General features: G+C 32.1%; 2 protein-coding genes across 4 annotated transcripts in view; one reads left to right on the forward strand and one right to left on the reverse strand.

Annotated features, from left to right (window-relative positions):
- Positions 1–191: 191 nt before the first annotated feature.
- Positions 192–21,212, forward strand: LOC108733853 (transcription initiation factor TFIID subunit 1). Its single transcript, XM_025973464.1, has 31 exons — positions 192–671; positions 1,227–1,312; positions 3,784–3,866; positions 3,976–4,233; positions 4,291–4,512; positions 4,565–4,873; positions 4,927–5,099; positions 5,156–5,385; positions 5,448–5,607; positions 5,690–5,930; positions 5,989–6,123; positions 8,178–8,344; positions 8,410–8,587; positions 8,652–8,793; positions 8,913–9,043; positions 9,099–9,320; positions 9,964–10,089; positions 10,145–10,450; positions 10,672–10,810; positions 10,992–11,324; positions 12,439–12,586; positions 12,662–12,830; positions 12,887–13,129; positions 14,056–14,200; positions 14,265–14,372; positions 17,041–17,226; positions 18,298–18,440; positions 19,840–19,968; positions 20,026–20,200; positions 20,311–20,490; positions 20,599–21,212. Exons 1-31 carry the CDS (start codon positions 517–519, stop codon positions 20,835–20,837), a joined length of 5,661 nt encoding a protein of 1,886 aa, XP_025829249.1. The 5' UTR covers positions 192–516; the 3' UTR covers positions 20,838–21,212.
- A 785-nt stretch (positions 21,213–21,997) lies between these two features.
- LOC108733856 (palmitoyltransferase app) overlaps positions 21,998–25,433 on the reverse strand; it is an 8,387-nt gene continuing 4,951 nt past the window's right edge. For all 3 annotated transcript variants that reach the window (XM_025973467.1, XM_025973466.1, XM_025973468.1), the window contains one exon: positions 21,998–22,794. In XM_025973467.1, coding sequence (XP_025829252.1) covers positions 22,322–22,794 — 473 coding nt within the window. In that variant the 3' untranslated portion in view covers positions 21,998–22,321. The remainder of the gene's footprint in view (positions 22,795–25,433) is intronic.

Raw genomic sequence — 25,433 nt, forward strand, 5'->3', positions numbered from 1 at the left:
ATTTAAAAAATAAGGAAAAAGTGTTTTAAACAAATTTCTTTATAAATAATTATTTTATAGTTTATAACCTATGCAAATTTCATAGTCACTTATCATAGATAATAGTCACTAGTCTACCGTTCCTGATTTCACTTCTATAGATTAAGTTGCATTCACTTAAAAAAGCTCAGCCGTTTGTACAACGTAAATAGTTAGAAATTGTTCCCATTCGAGGAAGATACTGGTATTATGTATGTATATAAATAGAGAAAGGGGAGCACTGTTGTATACAATAAGATCGATAAAATGTTAAAAATAAATATTTATTTGCCAACTTTACATAGTTGCCCAAAGGCTGTAATACATAGTAATCAAAAAGAAGAATACGAGATACCAAAATTATGGTAATGTTCAGGTTATGTTTATGTGTGGTTATATTTTCATAACAAAACAAAATAGTTTTATAAGAGGTGCTGCCCTTACTTTCAAATTTTGTTAAAAGTTTAGCAAAACAGTCCATATAATTAACTGAATACAATGGGTGACAATAGTGATGATGAAATAAACGAATCGAAAGATGAAATGGAAATAAATTTAACAGGGTTTCTTTTTGGTAATATAAACGAATCGGGGCAACTAGAAAGTGATGTATTTGATTATGATACACAGAAACATTTGAGTTCGCTTGGGAGGTAAGTTACAGCTATAATAGCGTAGGAAATTTTTAAATCAGTGTCAAATATATGTATAACGAACAAGTTACAATATCTATTTAATTTAACTGACATCTGTATATCAAATAAATAAAACGGCACATAAGGCCTTATTCATAAAATAATTCTAAAATGTAACACAAGTAAATAACATATATTGTGCTCATATCACCTAAATTGACCTAATTAAATAATATTTTAGAACTACGTAGTATTGCACAAATAACATTGTTCTAAATGTTTTATTTGTAAAACAAAAGGAAAATAAAATAATTTTCTGTATATGTTTTTCTACTTAGTTTTATGCTCAGTTCTTTGCAAAGTTATAAATTTTGATGTATGATTTTGTTTTAAATACTTTATTCGTTATATACTTGCTCTGATTGTTATAAAGGAGTTGACAATTTTTTACCTTCCTTGTGACACAAAAGTTGATACTTCAGTAGATTCTATAACTTTGTCAGAATGGTCATAATTTGATATTCGATTAGATACCACCCTAATAGTATTATAGTTTACTGACTTTTTTTGCAGGCTAGGATTAGGAAATCTTTTAAAGGAAATGATTGAAGAAGAACATGATTTTCATAGTGATGATTCTCAAAAATCACAAGGAGAGGGTAAATATTACTTCATTTAATATAGTGTTTCNTTCTTAAAAAATATTAATTTGAAAAATGTTATGTATAAATTAGTAAAAAACTGTTGACCTTTTTTACGGAAAAAGTATCGTACATGTATTGTATGTTACACAATTTTCCTCAATATTTAATGCGAAATATGCGTATAAACAAGTAAATGAGCAATTCAGTAGGTAGATCGCAAAAGTTGGACGAGTGGTCGATATCTGAATTTCGCTTCTTGTAAATTAACATTTCGTTTTTGTTTTATTAAATAAAAACTGTTTCTCATCTGTCTAAAAATTACTGATCAGTCCCGTCGCTTATGCTAATTAATTAATTCATTCATCCGGCGCAACACGTTAGATTGCGGATTCTATTGCACGCCTCATATCGTCATTGAAATAATTATTCTATATTCCTTATTAAGAATTATCATTTATTAACACATGAGACTTTACACAAATGTAATTTAAAAAATTAATAAAAAATAACATTGAAATATTTTTTTATCATTTTTTTCGTTCAATTTTTTATGTCTTATTCTTAATGAATATTATTATTTGATAAAAAAAGTAATTATATATACGAGAGAAAAGCCAAAAATCTGTCCGGTTTGTAAAAGAATGTTCCGTATAATAGGTTAAATAGATACACACTGTACTGTTATTTCTATGCATAGGTATAACAAAGCAACAGGTACTGGTAGCTTAATGGCACCAAATAAATCATCCTAATCCAAGCAACATTGGTTGCCTATTTTAATTTTTCTGGGTTAGTTCCCAAAAAAATTAAAATATTTTCTACTTTACATCTAATAAAAATCGGGCTTCGTACTTTTCTTAAGAACACCTTAAACTATCGTTTGCCCGAAATGCAGATTCTAACTCATTACTATGTGGCTGGAATTTATTTAATAAGTTTTAATTGAGGTCGGATAGGACAAAGGGGGCAATTTGACTGCTGAGCTGTCCACAGATGCTGGAGCAGCGGTAGCAGGGTGAGTTTGATTGGTCTGAAAAAAAAACAATCTTTTGGGTGTTTCATTTCCACCAGCCACTAATGCTGGGGGGCGGGCAGTCCCTCCGGACTACGCCGGAAGTTAAGGCGGGAGGTTCTCTTCAGCCTCCTTTCAGGAGTTGTGGGAATGGGTGGTTGGTGATTCAAGTGAAAAAGATGAGAAATAAAGACAGAAAAGAATGAAATATTATCTGTGGAATATTACTGCCCCAACATTTGCCTAAGTGATCCAAGGAAACCACAGAAAAACTTGGACCAAGACAGACGGACCTGGAATTAAACCGACGTCCTCCAGAATGCTAAGCAATGGTTTAAACCTCTCGGCCATGCCGCTCGGGACCTAGAGGTTGTTTGCGGTTTATCGGACAGTGCTGTAGCGTATTTTTCCATCAAAAGGTATAGTTGCTTGTCAACTCACAAATGTAGCATGTGTTTAGCTAAAAAATTGAGATCAGTCATCCAGTCTATTTACGAGACTGAAATTGAGTGGAGATATAACAAGGGTCTATTTACAAGACGGTAGTCTAAACGGGAGAAGAGAAACTCTTTTTTTTAAGGTTAACCTCGAGGTGGGGAAATCTTCTAAAGACACCCCCCAAAAGGGGTGTAGTGTCGGATTCACTCCCGATGGGGGCGCCTACCGACTAAAAACCCTCCCCGAATTAGTAGATCAACCTAGCGGCTATAACTACCGGGAGAAAATGAGAGAAGTTTGGGGAAGGGGAGAAGGTTGAGTGGAAGATGGGTAAAAGAGAAACTCGAAGAGCATTCGTTTATACGGGCTGCAATAAGATCACAAAAAGGCATAGGGACCATAAAAATAATATCGGTCGTTAGCTCGGTGTTCACTGAACTCTCGCAGGTAGCGGTATCATCAAGAAATCGTATTTCTGGTCAATATTTCGAGCCAAATACCTTAATGTAAGACGGTTACTATAAGCGCCTTGTAAAAACGAAATCAAGAGGAAAGCAGTAATGTAGCGTGAATTTCTGCCACCCCGAGCGAAGCCAAAATTTGCCGCCCTTCCTATTTTTACAATTATGTAAGATCTTTTATTTAAATTGGTCGGGACTGCAGTGAATAGGTGTACAAAAAAAACTTATATTTTTAATTTAGCCCTTGTGGAGATTTACAAATAACTGTAAAGATTTCGGTTCTTCAATCTAGATTATACGGGATCTTCAGTATTTTTAATGTCTCATTCTTTCCGTATCTTCGCAATAAGTTTTAATAACTCTCCACGCCCCTCCACGCTACGCCACTAAGAGGAAAGGAACACTTGTAACAGTTTATTAGGGTAATATATCATAATTGAGGCTATAGCTTGTTTGGGCCATCTACCTACTTATGTGTTANTCATAGTGATGATTCTCAAAAATCACAAGGAGAGGGTAAATATTACTTCATTTAATATAGTGTTTCATACAATTAATAGTTTATATTTTTGAAGGTATCGAAGAAAAGTCTCCAAATGGGATAGATTTCTCAGATATAAGTGAATTAGCTGATGACGACGAGGAAGGAATAAAAAAAGTATTTATTTTATTAGTATCTAGTTTTTTATTATTAATGAACAAAACAGCTTTAAGTTGCTTCCATTATTAATAATAAATAAATTCAATAATCATTTGTTTAATTGTAGGAAGTAACTGACAATGAAAAGAATACATCCAACATTGAAATCTCTAATGTACAAGAACAAAATGATTCCCATTTAATGCCTCCACCTCCCATACCAACAACAGAAGCATCATCAGAAAATGTAATTAATGGAAATGCAGATAGTCAATTAGGTAGCACTACAGAAAAAAAACTTGATACTCCTTTAGCAGCAATGTTGCCCTCAAAATATGCCAATGTAGATGTTACCGAGTTATTCCCTGATTTCAGACATGGAAAGGTTTCATGTTTACATTGTTTAAGAAGAAAACTGTAATAAAAATATAAACAATTTAAGGTATTGAGATTTTCAAGACTCTTTGGGCCTGGAAAGCCAAGCAGTTTACCACAAATTTGGAAAAGTGTTCAGAAACGCAGAAAGAAAAAGAAGCACAAGGAAACTAACGATAACCTACATGATTCTGATTCCCAGTCTGATGAGGACATTCATAATCATAAAGGATGGAATTTTAACTATGCACCTACTCCAGCTTCTGAGCAATGGGATTCTGATGATGAAGTATAGATTATAATAAGAATGAGAGTTTTAAAATAAAACATCATTATTTTAGGAGAAATTTTTAAAACCTCTAGAAACAGGATCAAAAGATGTAAAACAAGAAACACCAACAAAAGACGAAACTGGTCCCAAGGTAGCCGATTGGAGATTTGGGCCAGCACAAATCTGGTATGACATGCTAGAAGTCCCTGAAACTGGAGACGGTTTCAATTATGGCTTTAAAATTAAAGACAACAATGAAGAAGATAAAGAAAATCAACCTAAAGAAGGTGATGTATTTCCAGATGATGCTTTCCTCATGGTCACCCAGTTGCACTGGGAAGATGACGTTGTGTGGGATGGAAATGATATCAAACATAAGGTTTCTGTTTATCTTTTAGTTATAATTTAAAAGTATTTTAACAATTTTATTAGGTCTTGCAGAAATTAAATTCCAAAACCAATGCAGCTGGATGGGTCCCCAGCAGTGGAAATCGAACTGCACAAGCTTTTAGTCAGCCTGGCAAAAGCAATTTACCAGGAAATTCAACTCGCATTGCTCCAACGTCAACACCCCCATTGCCCAGTCAGAAATCTAAAGGACAGATGTAAGACATTCCAACACATTTATATTATTACAATTATGAAAGTTATCAATTTTTAGGACATTAGCTATCCAGAAACAAAGAGAACAAGAACAAGATGATACCTGGTATTCAATTTTTCCAGTAGAAAATGAAGATCTTGTTTACGGACGATGGGAAGATGAAGTAATATGGGATGCAGAAAGTATGAAACAAATTCCAAAACCAAGCATTTTAACCTTGGATCCTAACGATGAAAATATTATTTTGGGAATACCAGACGATATTGATCCATCAAAACAAGTTGCAGGTATCTAATAATACATAACTAAAAAATTTTTTAAATTTAATTGTCTATTTGCCTTTTTTCAGGACAGGCAACTCCAGTAAAAGTCAAAATACCTCATCCTCATGTTAAAAAATCTAAAATATTACTAGGAAAAGCTGGTGTTATAAATGTATTGCAGGAGGATACTCCACCTCCTCCACCTAAATCTCCAGATAGAGATCCATTTAATATTTCCAACGATGTGTATGTATTTATATTTTTTTATATAACCAATATGTGTATGGTTTATTGAAATTCTCGAGTTGCTGTTACTCGTTTATTACAGTTATTATCAGCCTCGGTCATCAGAAACAATATTGCGCTTAAAAGTAGGTGGTGGCAATTTGATTCAACATTCCACACCAATAGTCGAGCTGAGAGCGCCATTTATTCAAACTCATATGGGTCCAATGCGTTTGCGCAACTTTCATAGGCCGCCCTTAAAAAGGTTTTCGTTTGGACCACTTAGCGATCCTGGTCCTCATCCAGTTCTGCCTCTTGTCAAATATATAAAAAAAAAAGCTAAAGTAAAATCGTAATATTGTAATGTTCATTTGATGTATAATTTAAATTAATTTCTTTTAGCAACGAGAAGCGGAAAGAATGGCATCGGGTGGAGGTGACGTTTTCTTTATGCGCACTCCTGAAGACTTAACAGGAAGAGACGGGGATTTAGTATTTGTCGAATTTTGTGAAGAGCATCCACCTCTAATGAATCAGGTAATAATAATAATTTAACTACTACATTATTAATATAAACAAACAGCATATTGCTACCGAAAATATAACATGTAACAAATACTATTAATTGTCATAATAAATCACAAAACAGCAAATTTTGGTATCACCTTAAATCTTCCAAAAATCTTTAATCTACTGCTATTTAAAATTTAGGGCGTGGTTCAAGGAAGTTACCGTAAAATTTATAGCATAAAATCTTCCCCCTTCATACTAAAGTTACCATATCCGAGTATTTTCACATAACTTCTTTAAGAATCAAAAAAATAGGTCCGTTTCGTTTTCGTTGGCGCACTCTATATGTATTAATAAATTTTAGTAATTAGGTTTCAAAAGCATGTGTTGAATTTTTGTCAGTTCTGCAGCTCTGGAGTAGCTATACATCAGTCACTCCTGTTTACATTTCCTTATTTAAATTGTAAATTCCATTAATGTGTAAATTTATCTTAAATGTCTAATTCTTTTAATTGTACATATAACTGCCTGTTGCTCTTTATGCAAGATAAATATCACTCTTCTATCTCTGTAACTCATCCCTACATTTTTAAGTACATTTAGCATCTTGTCCCATTTAACATTGACAAAAGCTTTTTCTAAATCTACGAATGCTATGTACGCACTCTTTCTTTTTTCTATCGTTTTGTCTATTATTCTTCGTAAAGCTAGAATTGCCTAACGCGTTTCTGTATTTTTCTAAACCCAAATTGATCTTTCTTTAATGGTTTTTCCGCCCTTTTTCCCATCCTCTGCACAATTCTAGTTAAAATTTTTGACGCATGGGAAGTTAAACTAATTGTTCTAAATGTCTCGCACCTATCCTCGCCTCTCTTTTTAGGCATGGTTACTATAACGTTCCGTTTATAATCCTCTAGTAGCCTCTAACCTCTTGTCGTCCTACATGTTTTGGAATTTCCGGCTATACCCCATCTACGTCTGGTTTCTTATTATTCTTGATATATTTTAACGCTACATTAAACTCTTCTCTCATTATGGGATCACCTAGCTCACCTATCCCCACACTATCTTCCTCATCTCCTGACTCATGACCTGTGTATAGGTTCTCTAAGTATTCTTTCAATCTATCTGCCTTTTCTTCATTTTCTATCAAATGAGTCCTGCTTGGTTTCTTATATTATTACTACTGTACCCTACGTCTGTAAAATACCTTTTAATTATGTTATAAGACTCATCCGTTTTACGTACTTCAAACTTTTATTCTACCTCTTTACACCTCATATCAATCCCTAATTATTTCTCATTTTATCGCTTCATATCTTTTTTGTCCTTCTTCGTCTGTCTTCTTTTTCTGTTTCTTCTATCGGTCCTACAATCTCGTTTGTTGTCCAGGGTTTCCCTACTTTTGTTTTGTTTAAACCCTAATACATTTGTAGCTGTAGAGCACGTTTTAGTGCAGTTCCATTCTGTCTCTATGTCCCTCTCATTCGTTTCTCCCACCTCCCTAAGTATTTCGTCTGTCCTTGTACCTAGCCGATCACGCGTTTCGTTACATTTTAGCTTTTCTATATCAAGACGTCTTCTACCTTCCCACTTTTTCAAAATTTTCAAGTCAAGATTGGTCTTCATAACTACTACGTTACGATCGCTATCTCTGTCTGCTCCTGGATAAGTCCTACAGTCCTTCACTTGGTTTTTAAATCTTTGCCTAACAAGTATGTAATGTAACTAATATGTCTCAACCACCTGGTATTTTCCACATACAGCGCCTCCCAACGTAAAGGTTGAATGTAGTATTCGCGATGGTTAAGTTATGTTTATCGTAAAATCGAGATCAGTCTATCTCCCCTCTCATTTCTACTGTCTAATCCAAATGAACGTGTTATTGCACCGTCCTTTCCTTTACCTTTTACTGCGTTGAGTCCTCCTACAACTATCAGATTTCCCTGTCCCTTCACTAAACTTAACACGTCTTCTATATCTCCATATACCGCTTTTACGTCTTCATCATTGTAAGATGAAGTATAATTCCCATTATATTACTATCTTAAATATTTATTTTCATCATGATTCTCATTTAGGTTGGAATGTGTTCTAAAGTAAAAAATTACTATAAACGCAAAGCTGGAAAGGACACGGGACCGTCACAGTTTAAGTACGGAGAAGTAGCATATGCTCACACTTCACCGTTTTTGGGAATTCTTCACCCAGGACAGTCAATACAAGCAATTGAAAACAACATGTACAGGTCTGAACATTTTATTTTAAACTTTTTCTTTACACCTATACCGTTTTTATTTGTATATATTTTAGAGCTCCAATTTACGAGCATCAAGTTCCACAAACTGATTTTCTCATTATAAGAACGCGTCAGCAATATTACGTCCGAGAAGTCGACGCACTTTTTGTTGCCGGTCAACAGTGTCCGCTATACGAAGTACCAGGTCCCAATTCAAAACGAGCTAACAATTTCGTTAGAGATTTTTTACAGGTAAAGTGAGAAACAATGCGATATTTAAAAAAAAAGCTAACGTATTTATTATTGCTCTCTTTAGGTATTTATATACAGATTGTTTTGGAAAAGTGCAGATGTTCCCGGAAGAATTAAGATGGATGACATCAAAAAAGCATTTCCTTCTCATTCTGAGAGTAGCATAAGAAAGAGACTAAAGTTATGTGCTGATTTTAAGAGAACAGGTAAATGACTATTTCCCAAAAACGTATCTTCTTCCTACATGTAATTTTTATTTTATATTAACTACATTGTTTTGATAACAGCACTTACGAATAATGTTTAAAACCATATTTATTTTCAGGAATGGATTCTAATTGGTGGGTTATAAAGCCGGATTTCAGATTACCATCTGAAGAAGAAATTCGAGCAATGGTTTCCCCAGAACAATGTTGTGCTTATTTCAGCATGATAGCGGCAGAGCAAAGACTGAAGGTAATTCTAGCATTGATAAAAATTCCAATTTCTACCAAGTAATTTCTCATTTAAGGACGCGGGATACGGTGAAAAATTCCTCTTCACGCCAGCAGAGGATGATGATGAAGAAATGCAGTTAAAGATGGACGATGAAATAAAAGTAGCCCCCTGGAACACCACTAGGGCTTATATTCAAGCCATGAAAGGAAAGTGCCTACTTCAATTAACAGGTCCTGCCGATCCGACTGGCTGCGGCGAAGGATTTAGTTATGTTAGGGTGCCAAATAAACCCACTGTACGTACATATTAAATTTTTTTTTCTCATATGTCTAAATAAAATTAAAGTTAGGCCTGTTAACTATTCTTCTTAAATCAACGGATAAAATTGAGATTTACTAGAATAATAAACGTCTTAGAAGAAGCAAAGCACTAGGTAATGTATCTCTATGTATTTTAGTACGAAATCATCTATTGTCATCTATTTAGTTATACTTTTGGTGTACATTATTTTGTTGAAGTAATAACTTCTTTAAGCGCGTTTATTGGTAAGGAGTGTTTACTCTATCAGTATAGCATTTCAACATAATACGCGTGTCTTATGGTGGCAATGAAGAAGTCCAATCGAAGTAATATTCCTCAATATAATTAATTGACAAATACAATTGTTTATTTTATATAATATCAATATTATCATGTTGATTGGAAAATAAATTTTCAATTCTATCGTGTGGTCGTAAGCACACACCCATTTTGTTTTTCATGAATTTATTATTATTACTTTATTACTATAAATTTTATATCACATGGTACTTAATACAGGTCTTACACAGGTAGTGTATCTCGACGGAAATATTGATTCTAATGCTGTTGAATTACGTTTTGTATGCTATTGGGACACCTACTAGTAAATAATTAAAAAGTTAAAATAATTATTACAGCAAAGTAAAGAAGAGCAGGAGTCGCAGCCTAAGAGGACAGTAACAGGAACTGATGCTGATTTACGAAGATTGTCCTTAAATAATGCCAAGGCATTACTAAGAAAATTTGGCGTCCCCGAAGAAGAAGTAAGCTAAAATCAAAGATGTTCAATATCAATTAAAAAATGAATTTCAATGTTAGATCAAAAAATTGTCTCGTTGGGAAGTTATCGATGTGGTGCGAACTTTGTCAACTGAAAAAGCGAAAGCCGGAGAAGAAGGTATGGATAAATTTTCAAGAGGAAATAGATTCTCTATTGCGGAACATCAAGAACGATATAAAGAAGAGTGCCAACGTATATTCGACTTACAAAATCGAGTCCTGAGCAGCAATGAAGTACTGAGTACAGATGAAGGCGAAAGTTCAGACGAGGATAGTGACGAAGATATTGAAGAAATGGGAAAAAATATTGAGAATATGTTGGCAAATAAAAAGACCAGTACACAGGTATCAATTACTAGTCAAATTTAAATTATTCTGCTGAATATATTTATAAACATTAAAAAAAGCAAACCTCAAATTTAAACCAATAATTGAGTAACAATATATACATACATAACAGAATGGAACTCTTCAGAAGATTATTTTTACCTTCTGTTGTCATAATAAATATAAATACTTACATTGAAGCTTAGTTGTGTTTATCTGTATCTTTTTATTGTTAATAGTTGTCATTAGAAAGAGAAGAACAAGAACGCCAGGAATTAAGAAAAATGATAATGGAAGGCAGCGAAAACGAGAAAAAGAACAAAGATAAGAAAAAAGAAGATGATGATGGTCAAGATCAATCACAATTTCCACAGCAAGGTAAAATAATAATTAGGGAATATGTTAAGTAACTAAATAAAAACAAGCGTGTCGGAATAATATACTTTCTACGTTCAAAAGAACCATGTAAATTAAATAATCATTATAAAATATAAGCCCAAAATGCAGTAATTTGCAATAAAAAAATAAGAAAGTCTACATATATAATTTGTTATTTCAGGTCGCGTTTTAAAAATTATACGTACATTTAGAGACCAAGAAGGTAAAGAGTATACACGAGTTGAAACTGTACGTAAATCTGCGGTCATTGACGCCTATGTAAAAATTCGTACCACTAAGGACGAACAGTTTATAAGGCAATTCGCCACTTTAGACGAAGCGCAAAAAGAAGAGATGAAACGGGAAAAGAGGCGTATTCAGGAACAACTACGACGAATTAAAAGGAACCAGGAAAGAGAAAGACTGGCTATGAACCAAAGTCATAATCAACAACAGCAACCGCAACCCACTCCCGCAGCGTCGACTTTTGAAACAAGCAAAACAACATTGGAAGGTAAGTTTTATACGTACGTGTGGTCTTTAATTTAACAATATTTGCCACTTAAATCCCAAGAATAAGTGTAAAACCCTTTAGAAACTTAGTAATAACAGAAAAAGTCCATTGCCACGTAATCATAAATAATTATATTCAATTCACTCATAACTGATCTCTAAATACATACAAGTATGATATGATAAGAAATCTTTCAATATAAGCGTAGGTAAAATTTTCAAACAAGTAAACTAATATATAGTCGCGATGGCAAGTCTGGTCTTCATCATTGCTAAATTATTTGCGCATACACTAATAAGCTATATAAGGTTATAAGGATAAGCAATAGAGACACAAAAAATCTGGATGGAGAAAGGAATAAGGCAAGGATGTAAATTAAATGCCCAACTCTATAATATGTACTTAAGTGGCTTAGAATTAGAAATAAGTATATAAAATGGGTACAGAAAAACACTAGATTATGTTATTAGAAGTGAAAAAAAAATATGGAAATAGTAGAGAAAGCTAGAAAAAGATTAGTTAAATTATTGAAATGATAAGAGGTAAGGGTCTAAGGAATATTGATAAATCAAGATATGTAAGATGCATAAAGGCTTGGGAGCATTTATGAGGAGATTGTGTGCCAGTACATATATCTGAAAGGAATAAAAGGGATGGATGTGATAGTAAGGTTTAGAATGGGAAATAAATGTAGTGAATAGTATTGGGAGAAGGAGAATGATGTACAAAACGTGGAGTGGGACTGAAAACATTGCTGCATGTTGCTCCAAATTGTGATGAAAGTAAGGATTGTGATGAGTGTGGTAAGATCCAATTGAAAAATATATGTGAGAAAACGGAATTGTTTAATTTCGTTCCTTTATTTTGATTATTCTGTTTTCTTCATTGATTGACTGAATAAAACTAAATAAAATTAATTAAACGTTAGGTATTAGAGTTGTTGTTTCATAACCTACTAATACTATTAAAAAAAACTGCGGCTAAATCGATAAAACTGTTTTCAAATGTATCGACGTTTATGGCTTCCATAAGAAAATCTGAAGTGGGTGTTTGTAGGCTTAAACTAAAAGAATAAATATTCTGCTTGTATTAATGAAATATACAAATGCTTCAGATGTAAGAAGTTCAACAAGCACACCTACTACTCAGCCAGCAACAAGTAAACCTGCTACTACAACACCTCCAAAATATCGAAGAAAAACGAAGTTAAAACCTGACCTTAAATTAAAATGTGGAGCTTGTGGTAATGTAGGTCATATGAGGTAATTCTATTAAACATTATTTTATGTCAAAGTTAACAGTTATATAACTTTTATTTCGCGTGCTTTTTTATGTAGAACGAATAAGGCATGCCCACTATATCAAAATTCCGGCACAGCACCTCCAGTCAACGTTGCTTTAACTGAAGAACAAGAAGAAGAAATAGAAAAACAACTTAACACGGATGATGAAGACTTAGTTAATGTTGATGGTACAAAAGTTAAACTGTCAGGAAAACTTCTGAAGGTACTTGCGTTTTTTTTTATACCACGAATATATAAAATAACGGTATTTTTTGACAGCATGCTGAAGAGATGAAACGTCGAACTTTATTATTAAAGGTACCAAAGGATGCTATGAGTTCTCGTAAACGCAGAAGAGGAAATTCTGATTTGCACTGCGATTACTTAAAGAAGCATAACCGACCAGCAAATCGTCGTAGAACAGATCCAGTGGTTGTTCTTTCTACTATTCTCGAATCAATTTTGAATGAACTTAGAGATATGCCAGATGTTCAACCTTTTCTGTTTCCCGTCAATTCAAAGGTAAGGTGTTTATAAAAATTTGATGTTTTTTTTTTCGTTAAATTGTCTGTCTGTCTGTCTGTACGAGCTAGTCTTCGATGCGGTAAAAGTCTGAACTAATTTCTGTAGGACTTTAAACGTGAAGAGGAGGTTGTCAGTTATTTCGATATTACAGATAGACACTCCAATTTTATTTAGCCCCGTTTCTCCCAGTTTGATTTACAAATGTTGGTATTTCGAACTGAAAGCGTATTTTTAATAAAAATGAAATATATCCTATATTACTCAGGGATACTTACTTACTTCTATAAATCGAAAAATTTTTAGACAAACAAAAACCCTTTACCTCTTTTATGCAACAATGATTTGAGATACAAATTCATTCACATAAATATGAATTTTATAAATATTGTCTCGCTATTCAGTGAGTTCACATCCTACTTAATACAAACATTTTCCTGCGTCTACAAATTACTGATTTTACTGTTTCTAATGGTTGGATTGATGATTTTAAAATTCGTTTTTGGTATTGTCAAATTGGTGGAGAGTTATAATCTGTATTTGACTTACATAAAAATATATAGGTGGGAATACTTCGTCTAATCCCATTTATTATTAATTATTATATACTCAGCATAATACCATACTTCAATAATTCATTTTGTATCATTTTTGCAATTCTCAACAGTTCATTAAATAATTCAATATTGGGAAAAATAGAGTTTAACCAAACAAGATAACAAATAATAAGAAATTATTATTATTAAAAATGAAATAAGTAGTTGTTATGGTCAGTTTATGTTGCATTCATATGGAATTTAATTTTAGGATGTATTTTCGGGTTTGTCAAGAGGCGTTTATCAAACCTAAAATTTACCAGTCTTCCGCGAAGCGCCTGTATTTTGACCTCTGACTATAAAGTTAATAATAAATTATTAAATTTACAGCAAGTGATCGATTATTACAATATAATTCAACGTCCTATGGATCTTCAAACAATAAGAGAGAATCTACGTCAAAAAAAATATCAAAGTAGAGAAGAATTTCTTGCAGACATTAATCAAATTGTCGAAAATTCCAGCCTTTACAATGGTTTGTATTACGTACACTACGTTGAATAGAATTTATGCACTAAATTGTACGTTGTACATTTTAGGACCGAAGAGTAGTCTTACAGTAGCGGCACAACGGATGCTTAATAAATGTATCGAGCGCCTAGGAGAAAAAGAAGAAAGATTAATGCGCTTAGAAAAAGCTATTAATCCTCTTNAACTCTATAATATGTACTTAAGTGGCTTAGAATTAGAAATAAGTATATAAAATGGGTACAGAAAAACACTAGATTATGTTATTAGAAGTGAAAAAAAAATATGGAAATAGTAGAGAAAGCTAGAAAAAGATTAGTTAAATTATTGAAATGATAAGAGGTAAGGGTCTAAGGAATATTGATAAATCAAGATATGTAAGATGCATAAAGGCTTGGGAGCATTTATGAGGAGATTGTGTGCCAGTACATATATCTGAAAGGAATAAAAGGGATGGATGTGATAGTAAGGTTTAGAATGGGAAATAAATGTAGTGAATAGTATTGGGAGAAGGAGAATGATGTACAAAACGTGGAGTGGGACTGAAAACATTGCTGCATGTTGCTCCAAATTGTGATGAAAGTAAGGATTGTGATGAGTGTGGTAAGATCCAATTGAAAAATATATGTGAGAAAACGGAATTGTTTAATTTCGTTCCTTTATTTTGATTATTCTGTTTTCTTCATTGATTGACTGAATAAAACTAAATAAAATTAATTAAACGTTAGGTATTAGAGTTGTTGTTTCATAACCTACTAATACTATTAAAAAAAACTGCGGCTAAATCGATAAAACTGTTTTCAAATGTATCGACGTTTATGGCTTCCATAAGAAAATCTGAAGTGGGTGTTTGTAGGCTTAAACTAAAAGAATAAATATTCTGCTTGTATTAATGAAATATACAAATGCTTCAGATGTAAGAAGTTCAACAAGCACACCTACTACTCAGCCAGCAACAAGTAAACCTGCTACTACAACACCTCCAAAATATCGAAGAAAAACGAAGTTAAAACCTGACCTTAAATTAAAATGTGGAGCTTGTGGTAATGTAGGTCATATGAGGTAATTCTATTAAACATTATTTTATGTCAAAGTTAACAGTTATATAACTTTTATTTCGCGTGCTTTTTTATGTAGAACGAATAAGGCATGCCCACTATATCAAAATTCCGGCACAGCACCTCCAGTCAACGTTGCTTTAACTGAAGAACAAGAAGAAGAAATAGAAAAACAACTTAACACGGATGATGAAGACTTAGTTAATGTTGATGGTACAAAAGTTAAACTGTCAGGAAAACTTCTGAAGGTACTTGCGTTTTTTTTTATACCACGAATATATAAAATAACGGTATTTTTTGACAGCATGCTGAAGAGATGAAACGTCGAACTTTATTATTAAAGGTACCAAAGGATGCTATGAGTTCTCGTAAACGCAGAAGAGGAAATTCTGATTTGCACTGCGATTACTTAAAGAAGCATAACCGACCAGCAAATCGTCGTAGAACAGATCCAGTGGTTGTTCTTTCTACTATTCTCGAATCAATTTTGAATGAACTTAGAGATATGCCAGATGTTCAACCTTTTCTGTTTCCCGTCAATTCAAAGGTAAGGTGTTTATAAAAATTTGATGTTTTTTTTTTCGTTAAATTGTCTGTCTGTCTGTCTGTACGAGCTAGTCTTCGATGCGGTAAAAGTCTGAACTAATTTCTGTAGGACTTTAAACGTGAAGAGGAGGTTGTCAGTTATTTCGATATTACAGATAGACACTCCAATTTTATTTAGCCCCGTTTCTCCCAGTTTGATTTACAAATGTTGGTATTTCGAACTGAAAGCGTATTTTTAATAAAAATGAAATATATCCTATATTACTCAGGGATACTTACTTACTTCTATAAATCGAAAAATTTTTAGACAAACAAAAACCTTTACCTCTTTTATGCAACAATGATTTGAGATACAAATTCATTCACATAAATATGAATTTTATAAATATTGTCTCGCTATTCAGTGAGTTCACATCCTACTTAATACAAACATTTTCCTGCGTCTACAAATTACTGATTTTACTGTTTCTAATGGTTGGATTGATGATTTTAAAATTCGTTTTTGGTATTGTCAAATTGGTGGAGAGTTATAATCTGTATTTGACTTACATAAAAATATATAGGTGGGAATACTTCGTCTAATCCCATTTATTATTAATTATTATATACTCAGCATAATACCATACTTCAATAATTCATTTTGTATCATTTTTGCAATTCTCAACAGTTCATTAAATAATTCAATATTGGGAAAAATAGAGTTTAACCAAACAAGATAACAAATAATAAGAAATTATTATTATTAAAAATGAAATAAGTAGTTGTTATGGTCAGTTTATGTTGCATTCATATGGAATTTAATTTTAGGATGTATTTTCGGGTTTGTCAAGAGGCGTTTATCAAACCTAAAATTTACCAGTCTTCCGCGAAGCGCCTGTATTTTGACCTCTGACTATAAAGTTAATAATAAATTATTAAATTTACAGCAAGTGATCGATTATTACAATATAATTCAACGTCCTATGGATCTTCAAACAATAAGAGAGAATCTACGTCAAAAAAAATATCAAAGTAGAGAAGAATTTCTTGCAGACATTAATCAAATTGTCGAAAATTCCAGCCTTTACAATGGTTTGTATTACGTACACTACGTTGAATAGAATTTATGCACTAAATTGTACGTTGTACATTTTAGGACCGAAGAGTAGTCTTACAGTAGCGGCACAACGGATGCTTAATAAATGTATCGAGCGCCTAGGAGAAAAAGAAGAAAGATTAATGCGCTTAGAAAAAGCTATTAATCCTCTTCTCGATGATAACGATCAAGTTGCTCTGACATTTATTTTGGATAACGTTATCAATACCAAACTGAAGACAATGTCGGAATCCTGGCCTTTCCTCAAACCAGTAAACAAAAAAATGGTCAAAGACTATTACAACATCATCAAAAGACCAATTGATTTAGAAACAATATCCAAAAAAGTTGCTGGTAAGTTACAACAACAGCCTAGTCGTCACATCGGAGGGCGAAAGTCACGATTACAAACAGCCTTGTGAAGGAACACATGCAAAGAACAACTTGGGCATTCACACATTAATATTTATATATATATATATAATAATATTTCAAATCAGGGCACCCTTACTGACCACAACGACAATAACGTAACATTCAAGAGGTGTATAATATTAAAAAGAAACCAATGAAAAGTTAATAAACACATTAAGAAGAAAAAGTAAGGTGTACAATTGGGCGGGAATATAACGCGGACCCCGCCCATTTGTCAGCCGAGCATCCATAATATCTTAGAGGATATAGTATGTAGCATCGACGTTTACTAATGGACATGCCTTAGCGGTCAGAATTGTGGTACAACAAAAAAAAGAGAAGGAATGAAGTTTCGGATAATATCCATCTCTCTCACAATAGTGCGTAAGCGTGTCATGAAAGAGATAACACTAGTCGGAAACCATACGCCATCTCCCTCACTTTCCGAGCCAAGAAATTATTACAACGACATACGGCTAAGGCACGTCCATTAATATATGTCTGTGGTATGTAGAGCAGCGGTTCCCAATTCTTTTTTTCTATGGAACTTTATCAACCCACCATTTTTTGGTAGAATCCCATCTCGACAAAAAATTAAACTGAGACAATAAGCAGTTTTATGTCTATTTCTCGTCATGCAGTAATTCTACATGATATGATAATAAATGAATCAAACTGCTTTGCGTACTACAACACGCTTCTGTAGTACAAGTTGCTGCCTTCATGTGGCAATGTATTTAGAATAGGAACGAGCACTCGATTTAATATAGAAACATATATTCCTCTAAGCATACCACTCAGTCATTGATACAGAACAGCTTAGCAAATTTAGTTTGCGTTCGACAATATCCGTGACTCCTTCGGTGTGACGGTTAGACTCTTGTGTTTTATATGGAAGCAATATTACGAAGTTTTCTGCAAATCTCTCTCAATTATTAATAATATTTTAAAAAGACAAAATAATAATATTTTAATAATTGTATCATTAATTAATGTATTGCTTTTATGTAGCGCATAAATATCACAGCAGACAAGAGTTTTTGAATGATGTCCAGCAAATTTTGGAGAACTGTGTATTATACAATGGCAAAGAATCAGTTTTCACACAGAAAGCAGAAGTATTAGTAAAAGTTTGCAAAGCAACCTTAGATGAGGTAATTTTTGAATTACTTAAAACAATTTTTGTTATTTAAAAATTTATTGTCTAGATTTAGGTTACATAAAATACAATCTCAAGGATCATATCCTGTCGGAGATAATACAAAACCAGAAAATTAAACAATGAATTACTTTACAAATTGGATAATCATTGTATTCATTAGTTTCTACCTTTTTCTATTCGTAACGCTGTTTTCTTTGGATTGGATCGTCTTTATTTCCTTAAATTGTGCATATATTTCCTTTTTTCCGTCCTTCTGGGAATCCGCCTTTCCATGCTTTGTTCATGATGTCCTGTTTGTTCTATATCTTGTCATTTGCATATTTCACGCTTCGTTTTTTATATACTTTCTGCTGTTTTCTTCTGTTTAATTAAGTATTAAGCAGTATTTATCTCCTCTTACGTCATTTCTCCATCTGCTTCCTCTGAGTTCTTCCTCATTTCCTTCTTCATCCTTTTTGTTGAATAGTTTTGTTTCTTGACCTCCTAATAACTTAATAAATTGTTATCTTCTTTTTTTCTATTTTTATATTGTCTGTTATGTTCGCATATAGTTAAGGATGAGGGATGTTCTAGTTTTAGGGAAATGCGAAGATTAGATCAGGATGGGAAGGAGTGGAGGTGCGTGTCCAACCAGTCTTCAGACTAACGACCTTATGATGATATTATGTTTGGTTCTGTGTCTCTCTCTCTTTCACATAACTTTTTGTGTGTCATGTCCCACTATTATATCCTTCTTGGATTTTTCTTATTTACTTTTATTTTCTTTTTGTCTTTGATTTTTACTAGTATAACTTTCCTTTTGAATGTATTTTTCTGACAGTTCTATTTTTTCGATTTCCTCTTTGTATTTCTGCATTTGTTCTTCATTCCAATTTTTCATTGCTACTTCTTTTTCTTAATTTCCTTCATTGTCTTAATTTCTATTTCTAATGTGCAGTGATGTGACTATTTTGGAATTGGAAATTTTATGACCTTGTTCCATTCGTTTATGTTCGTTATTTCATAGTGTATCAGTGAAGATTTGTTGTCACATATGAGTGTATGCTTTCCCTTGCAGTCTCTTTGCTTGTCTCCATTTATTATCCCCAGTTCCATATTTTCTAAATATTGAATTAAATTTTCTCCCTGTTTATTCATTCCCTTGTCTTTCGATTTTCTTACTCCCATTATTTCTTCAAGTTCTTTATTGCAATTAATTAGTTTTAAGTTTTTGTTATTTCTGTCAGTATGTAAAATAACACCCTGTATAATAGGGAATAGTAAGGGCCCACGAATACTTTCTCGTAGAACGCCATTATTTTTTTTGCTTTTCACTTAATATAGTATTCAATTAATTTACTTTAATACGATTCAATTTTTTTACAAATAATTATACTACTTTTTTAATTTAGTATGATGAACATCTCACTCAGTTGGAAAGCAAAATTTCTTTAACCCAAGAAAGGGCATTACAAGAAGATGATAATACGTGGATGGGAGGAGATGATGAAAACTATACCATTGCTGAACCAGATAGAACTGTAAGAGTTTTTACTAATAAAGGCGTGAATTATTTTAAAACAAAATTTTCATTTTAGAGTCAAGCAAGTTCACCAGAGAATATGTTTATTACAAAAAGTCATGTGGAAGATTATGATTATGTAGATGTTGAAGGTGTAATGACACCAATGATGGACCCTTCAAGTCCTCCATTGAAAATGCGTAAAATCCGAGGAAGACCCAAGAAAAAAACAACTGCGACTTTGGAAGAAGGTATCTTTTTGATATATAAATATTTCAAATTTAAAAATCATAACCATAGAATGTAGAATTTTTATATGATTTAAAATTAACATAATTGTAAAATATAACGTTATTTCTAGATCTACAATTTTCAAGTGAAGAAGAATTGGATGAAGTACCTTTGCACGAATTTGAATCCGAAAAAAGTGGCATATTAATTTCAGCAGATTTGCCTGAACCAGGAGCAGACAATGATAGTCAACAAGTGGCCGAAGCCATGGTACAGCTTGGGAATATGGGATATTACCCACCAAATGAAGGTGAATTGACCTACTAAAGAATGACAACGTTCAAATTCTGAACCATAAAACCCATAATTAATAAAAAAAGTACATATAAATGTGAAGCTAAGTTTTATTTCATTTTAGAGGAAAGTTTAGATGTGGATCCTAATTATGACCCTTCTGATTTTCTCATGGGAGGATTACCTTTACGGAAAACAGAAGAAGTCAAAATGGAGGAACCAAAGATGGAAGAGGAAGAAAGAGTTGCTAAAATACATGATGACTTAGCGGTTAGTGAAAGTGATGATGAAGGGGCCAATATATCAACATCCATAACGGGACAAGGACAAGATGAAGATGATGCTGGCGATTTATGGTTTTAAATCTTAATTCTCCTTACGTCAATTTTGAATTGCAGCAGTGTGCTACTATTGACTTCGTTTATTTTGGTTGTTTAATTTGTTAAAATCTTTAATTTATTATATATACCGTTTAAAATTATTTAGAATATACGATAATTTAGAACTTATAATTTAGTATTAAAATTAAACGCAAAACAGTAACAAAAAATGTGAACTTGAGTGCGACCGGGAAGTCATACAACTTCCCAGTGGAAACAATAAAAATACCATGTGTTCTATTATCATTACTTTTATTATTGTTACATTATTGCTGTATATTCGTATACTTTTCTTATCATATTTTTTATACGTATGTTCCTAACATACAATAATATTACTCAGCATCAGAAGATGTTTGGATTCTGCATTAATAAATAGTACAATTTATAAATTGCAAAAAACAGCTAGTTTGCCCATTTTTAGTTTTTTTATTTTCCATAAAAAAATATCTGGACCGATTTTGCTGAAAACCTAATTAGTTTTAAGTTGTGATTATAAGTAGAATGCAATTGGTTCCATATCGATATTATTTGTCGTTCTCGAGATACATACAGATCCACATAAATAGGAAGAAGTGTGAATTGTTTCCGTCTATGGATGCATGGTAAACTGATTGCTTATGGAAGCGAGGGAAGCCACTTCTATTCGACTGTTTGACGAGATAACATTCGGGCGCACCACAAATACTCCTGTTGGTTCTTGTTATTTGTGTGTTTTTATCGTTTTTGCTATCGTTATTGGTTTTACTAGTTGTTGTTATTACTATTTGCTTTCTTAACTGCACACGTGGTTTTCTTTTGTTTCGCTACGAGTTGCAATTATTTTTTTATTTTATTTCAAAGCAGTCGACAATTTTGTTACAAATTCATGTGGGTCCTTCTCCATGTTCAGAGGAAACGTGCTAGAAATTTTGCACACTCTACCGTCCTTCTTCCTCCGAATACTTTCTTTGTCTTTCTTCCGCACATAACTGAAACTTTTTCCTATTCTTGTCAAGCTGTACATACCCACAGACATCCACTTAAAAACTGTAGCATTCGATTCTAGGGACCTTCAACGTGGAGATATGTCGAATTTAAAAAAATCACAGAGAATTTTAAAATTGGAATTATTGAAAGGAACGTATTCAATAAAATAACAAGTAAAGACCACTTTTTATTTTTGTATCATAATTACAACATTTTTCAAACAAATTATAAACTATTCTTTTCAGGTTCAGTCGTATAAACTTTATAAATAGTATAAATATCACTTGCGATAGTAGTTGCTTTTGAGCTTCTCTCACAACAAAAACTAAAAATTAATAATTTCCCACTAAACAAAAAACAAAACATTTACAATACTCGTTTCTCTAGGCATTTATTATTAAGTTACACTTAATTCGTCTGCATAATTATTTATTACATACAAAAATATATATATATATATTTAACTTTTATCGTTATTTGTACAAAGTTATTTCCTAGTTAAATCTTGACTTTAGGCTCTCGATTATTTAAACTTAAACTAGTCTCATCAATCGAATCTAAATCTAAAGCACTTTCAATCATTGTTGTGTCTTGAAGCATACGCAATCGATTAGCTCTTAACAAACTAGTTTCTTTGTCTTTAGCAGCCAACTCGCTTTCCTCACATATAATTGGTTTAATGTTTGAAATATTAACATTATCCTGTATCAATATTGAATCTAAATGAAGATCCTCTAGGTTCGAATTCACTTCAAATTCCTCCTTTTTCGATTCGGAATTGATATTTTGTGAGTAACTTTGTGCCTTATTAATTAATCTATTGGAAGCGTTCGTTACATTACTGTAAACGTGCACCTGACTTAAATTAGGCTGAGAAGCGTAATGTTGATCGACAGGTTTTAATATTGACGGTGCCACGCCCACCGGTGCTTCATTACTTACTAAATGGGTGACGCTCCCAGCGTTACTACCTACAACACAAATAAGTTAAATTTTAGAAAATAGCGATTACAAATGCATGTGAATAATTAAATTTAGGCAAACATTATTTATTGCAGGTTAATTAAATTGTTAAAAGGGCATACTTTAATAAAAAACAAAATTAGTCTAGCGCTAAATTAATATTATAAGTTTTTAATGAAACAAGAGAAAACCAAAAGGAACCCCTTATCCCAAATATGTAAATACAATAAACAATCTAGATTCTCGTATATTATAGCTATAAGAAACCTAATTGCTGCATGCAAAAAATTTTGTTCTAATTTCATGAAATGAATAACCCCTCTTAAACAATGAAGATAGCACTTTAAAAATGGAAAAGAAAGGACACTAATTTTGAATAATAAATTTCGTATATCAAAATCTGATGACAACAAAGACATAATTATGCATCTAAGGATCTAAGCATCAACATTTTAAAAATAAAAATATAATCATGCTGTTAATAAAATAACTGATACAATATCTCTATATACTGCAGAAATAAACTTAATGCTCTAAAAGCTCATTTTTTTGCACTACATTCAAAGGTGCATTTTTAAAAAAGCCACCCCATATTTCTACTTACCCAAACCCAGATTCACTCAATACATCCGTCAACGCAAAGCCGTGGAATAAAAAAAAATTACAAAATACGAAGAAACAAAGTAGTAACATTAGCATAATGTAATTACGACTAGTACAATGCAACGACATGACTCAAAATAACACTATGAAAAATATTTGGTTATAATTATCACAGACACTTATTATAAATACCATTTGAAAAAATTAAAAAATTCATATTCAAACTATAAAACCAATTAACGCCTAAAAACACTAGTAAATTAAATAAACCGTTAACTACAACCAGATCTAAACAACAAAGTTGTTTACTTAAAACAAAATTGGTTTCACATATATAGTAAACGTTTTTAAAATATATTTGGAGAAAGAACAAACATTTTTGGAAAAAGTATGTCAGCTACAATTAATAAATCTCAGCTGAATCTCAACTGATAAAACTACAATTAATTAAATTAGTTTTCATTAGCAGGTGAAATTTGAGCGTGCCCATAGCGCCACGACAATTTAATAAATATGTAAGCCTGTGTACAATGGATTTGTTTATTTGGTTTATGTAATTCAATTGAATAATATTTTAACTTAAATTTCAACTTTCCTTCACACTTTATTCAGGCTTAGGACTGACAGTTTTGTGCAAGTAAAACGGGCGTGTTTAAAAGTATAAAAATTAGAAACCTTCCTCATAATATGTACAGTATTAAGAAACCTAATTTATAAAAATGCGGAAGTTCGGAAGTTGCATTTGAACTCATTCTATTATATAAAGTTACACTATTCTAACTTCTGCGTGTATGCCAATACTCTCAAGCATTTTCCCAGGTCATTATTAACTTTAAATTTTTTTAGAATAATTTTTATTCTTTCATTTATTTTTACTTCAATTCTTCTTTTCTTATGCAAATAACTAATTGTAAGTAAAAATGCTTCACATGATCTTTCTTTACAAATTATGACGAAGTTTTTCAACATCTATAATTTTAAATAGGCCTGTTTTGTTGTCCAGAATAATAATAGAACTAAACTAAGACATAAAGAATGCTAAAGCTTTTGTACATAAGCTTACATATTTATTAAATTGTCGCGGAGTTACGGACACGACACCGTTTCAACACGGGCAGTTCCACATTTATGTGGTGAGTAAAACGGAAACTTGGTGAGTTTGTAAACAAACTAGGTAACGACCATTTTCATAAAATAAGAAAAATGTTTACATATGTTAATCGGTTTCGCTAACATTTCAAATATATTCTGTTTGGTTGTAAATCTTTGTGGATTTTTTACTTTATTATTACTGCTCCGTTCTTGTACGTCATAGCATGACAATATAGAATTTTCGTAATCCTATTAGTTTACGATAGATGGTCGAAACTCTTTTTTAATGAAATATTGTACTTATTTTCAGATATTTGAAATTCTCACTCTTTTCTGATTTCGAAAATATTGTCAGTTGTTCATATAATAATGAAGAAAACTATAAAAAATAAAATAGATCTTAAATTGTACATATTTTATATGTGAAAATAGTAGACATTCAAAAAGTTTTAAATAAACGTAATCACCGACTAAAGCATTTAGTACTGATACTTATTAGCTTATATCATTCTAATATTTATTAAAACTTACGCACTTTAAAAGAAAAAACTAAAATATTTAGAATAAATTTTCGCCATTTATATAATACACAACTGGAATTTGTTTAAAACTTTTGAATATTATTTACGTATATATAAATGTACAGGGTGACCCAAAAAGTACGCAATATGCTCACTGCAGCCAAACTGCAATTTTAATCGAAAAATTTTTCAAACTTGCTCCCTATTTTAATAAAAGATCGTTTATATTATCTAAATTTGATTTATTATACAGAGTGTTCGAAATAGGAAAAAGTAGGTTTAGTTTAAACGACAACCATATGAAATGTGGTTCTAACAGAAAAAAGTTATGAGAAAAAGTTGTTCAGAATGCCAAAATATGGGACTATACAAAAAAATCGCAGCGATATTCAAATATTTTCTTTATTTGAGTCCAATGGATCAAAAAGTTC

The sequence above is a fragment of the Agrilus planipennis genome, unplaced genomic scaffold (assembly GCF_000699045.2).
Source record: "Agrilus planipennis isolate EAB-ADULT unplaced genomic scaffold, Apla_2.0 scaffold85, whole genome shotgun sequence".
Taxonomy (NCBI): domain Eukaryota; kingdom Metazoa; phylum Arthropoda; class Insecta; order Coleoptera; family Buprestidae; genus Agrilus; species Agrilus planipennis.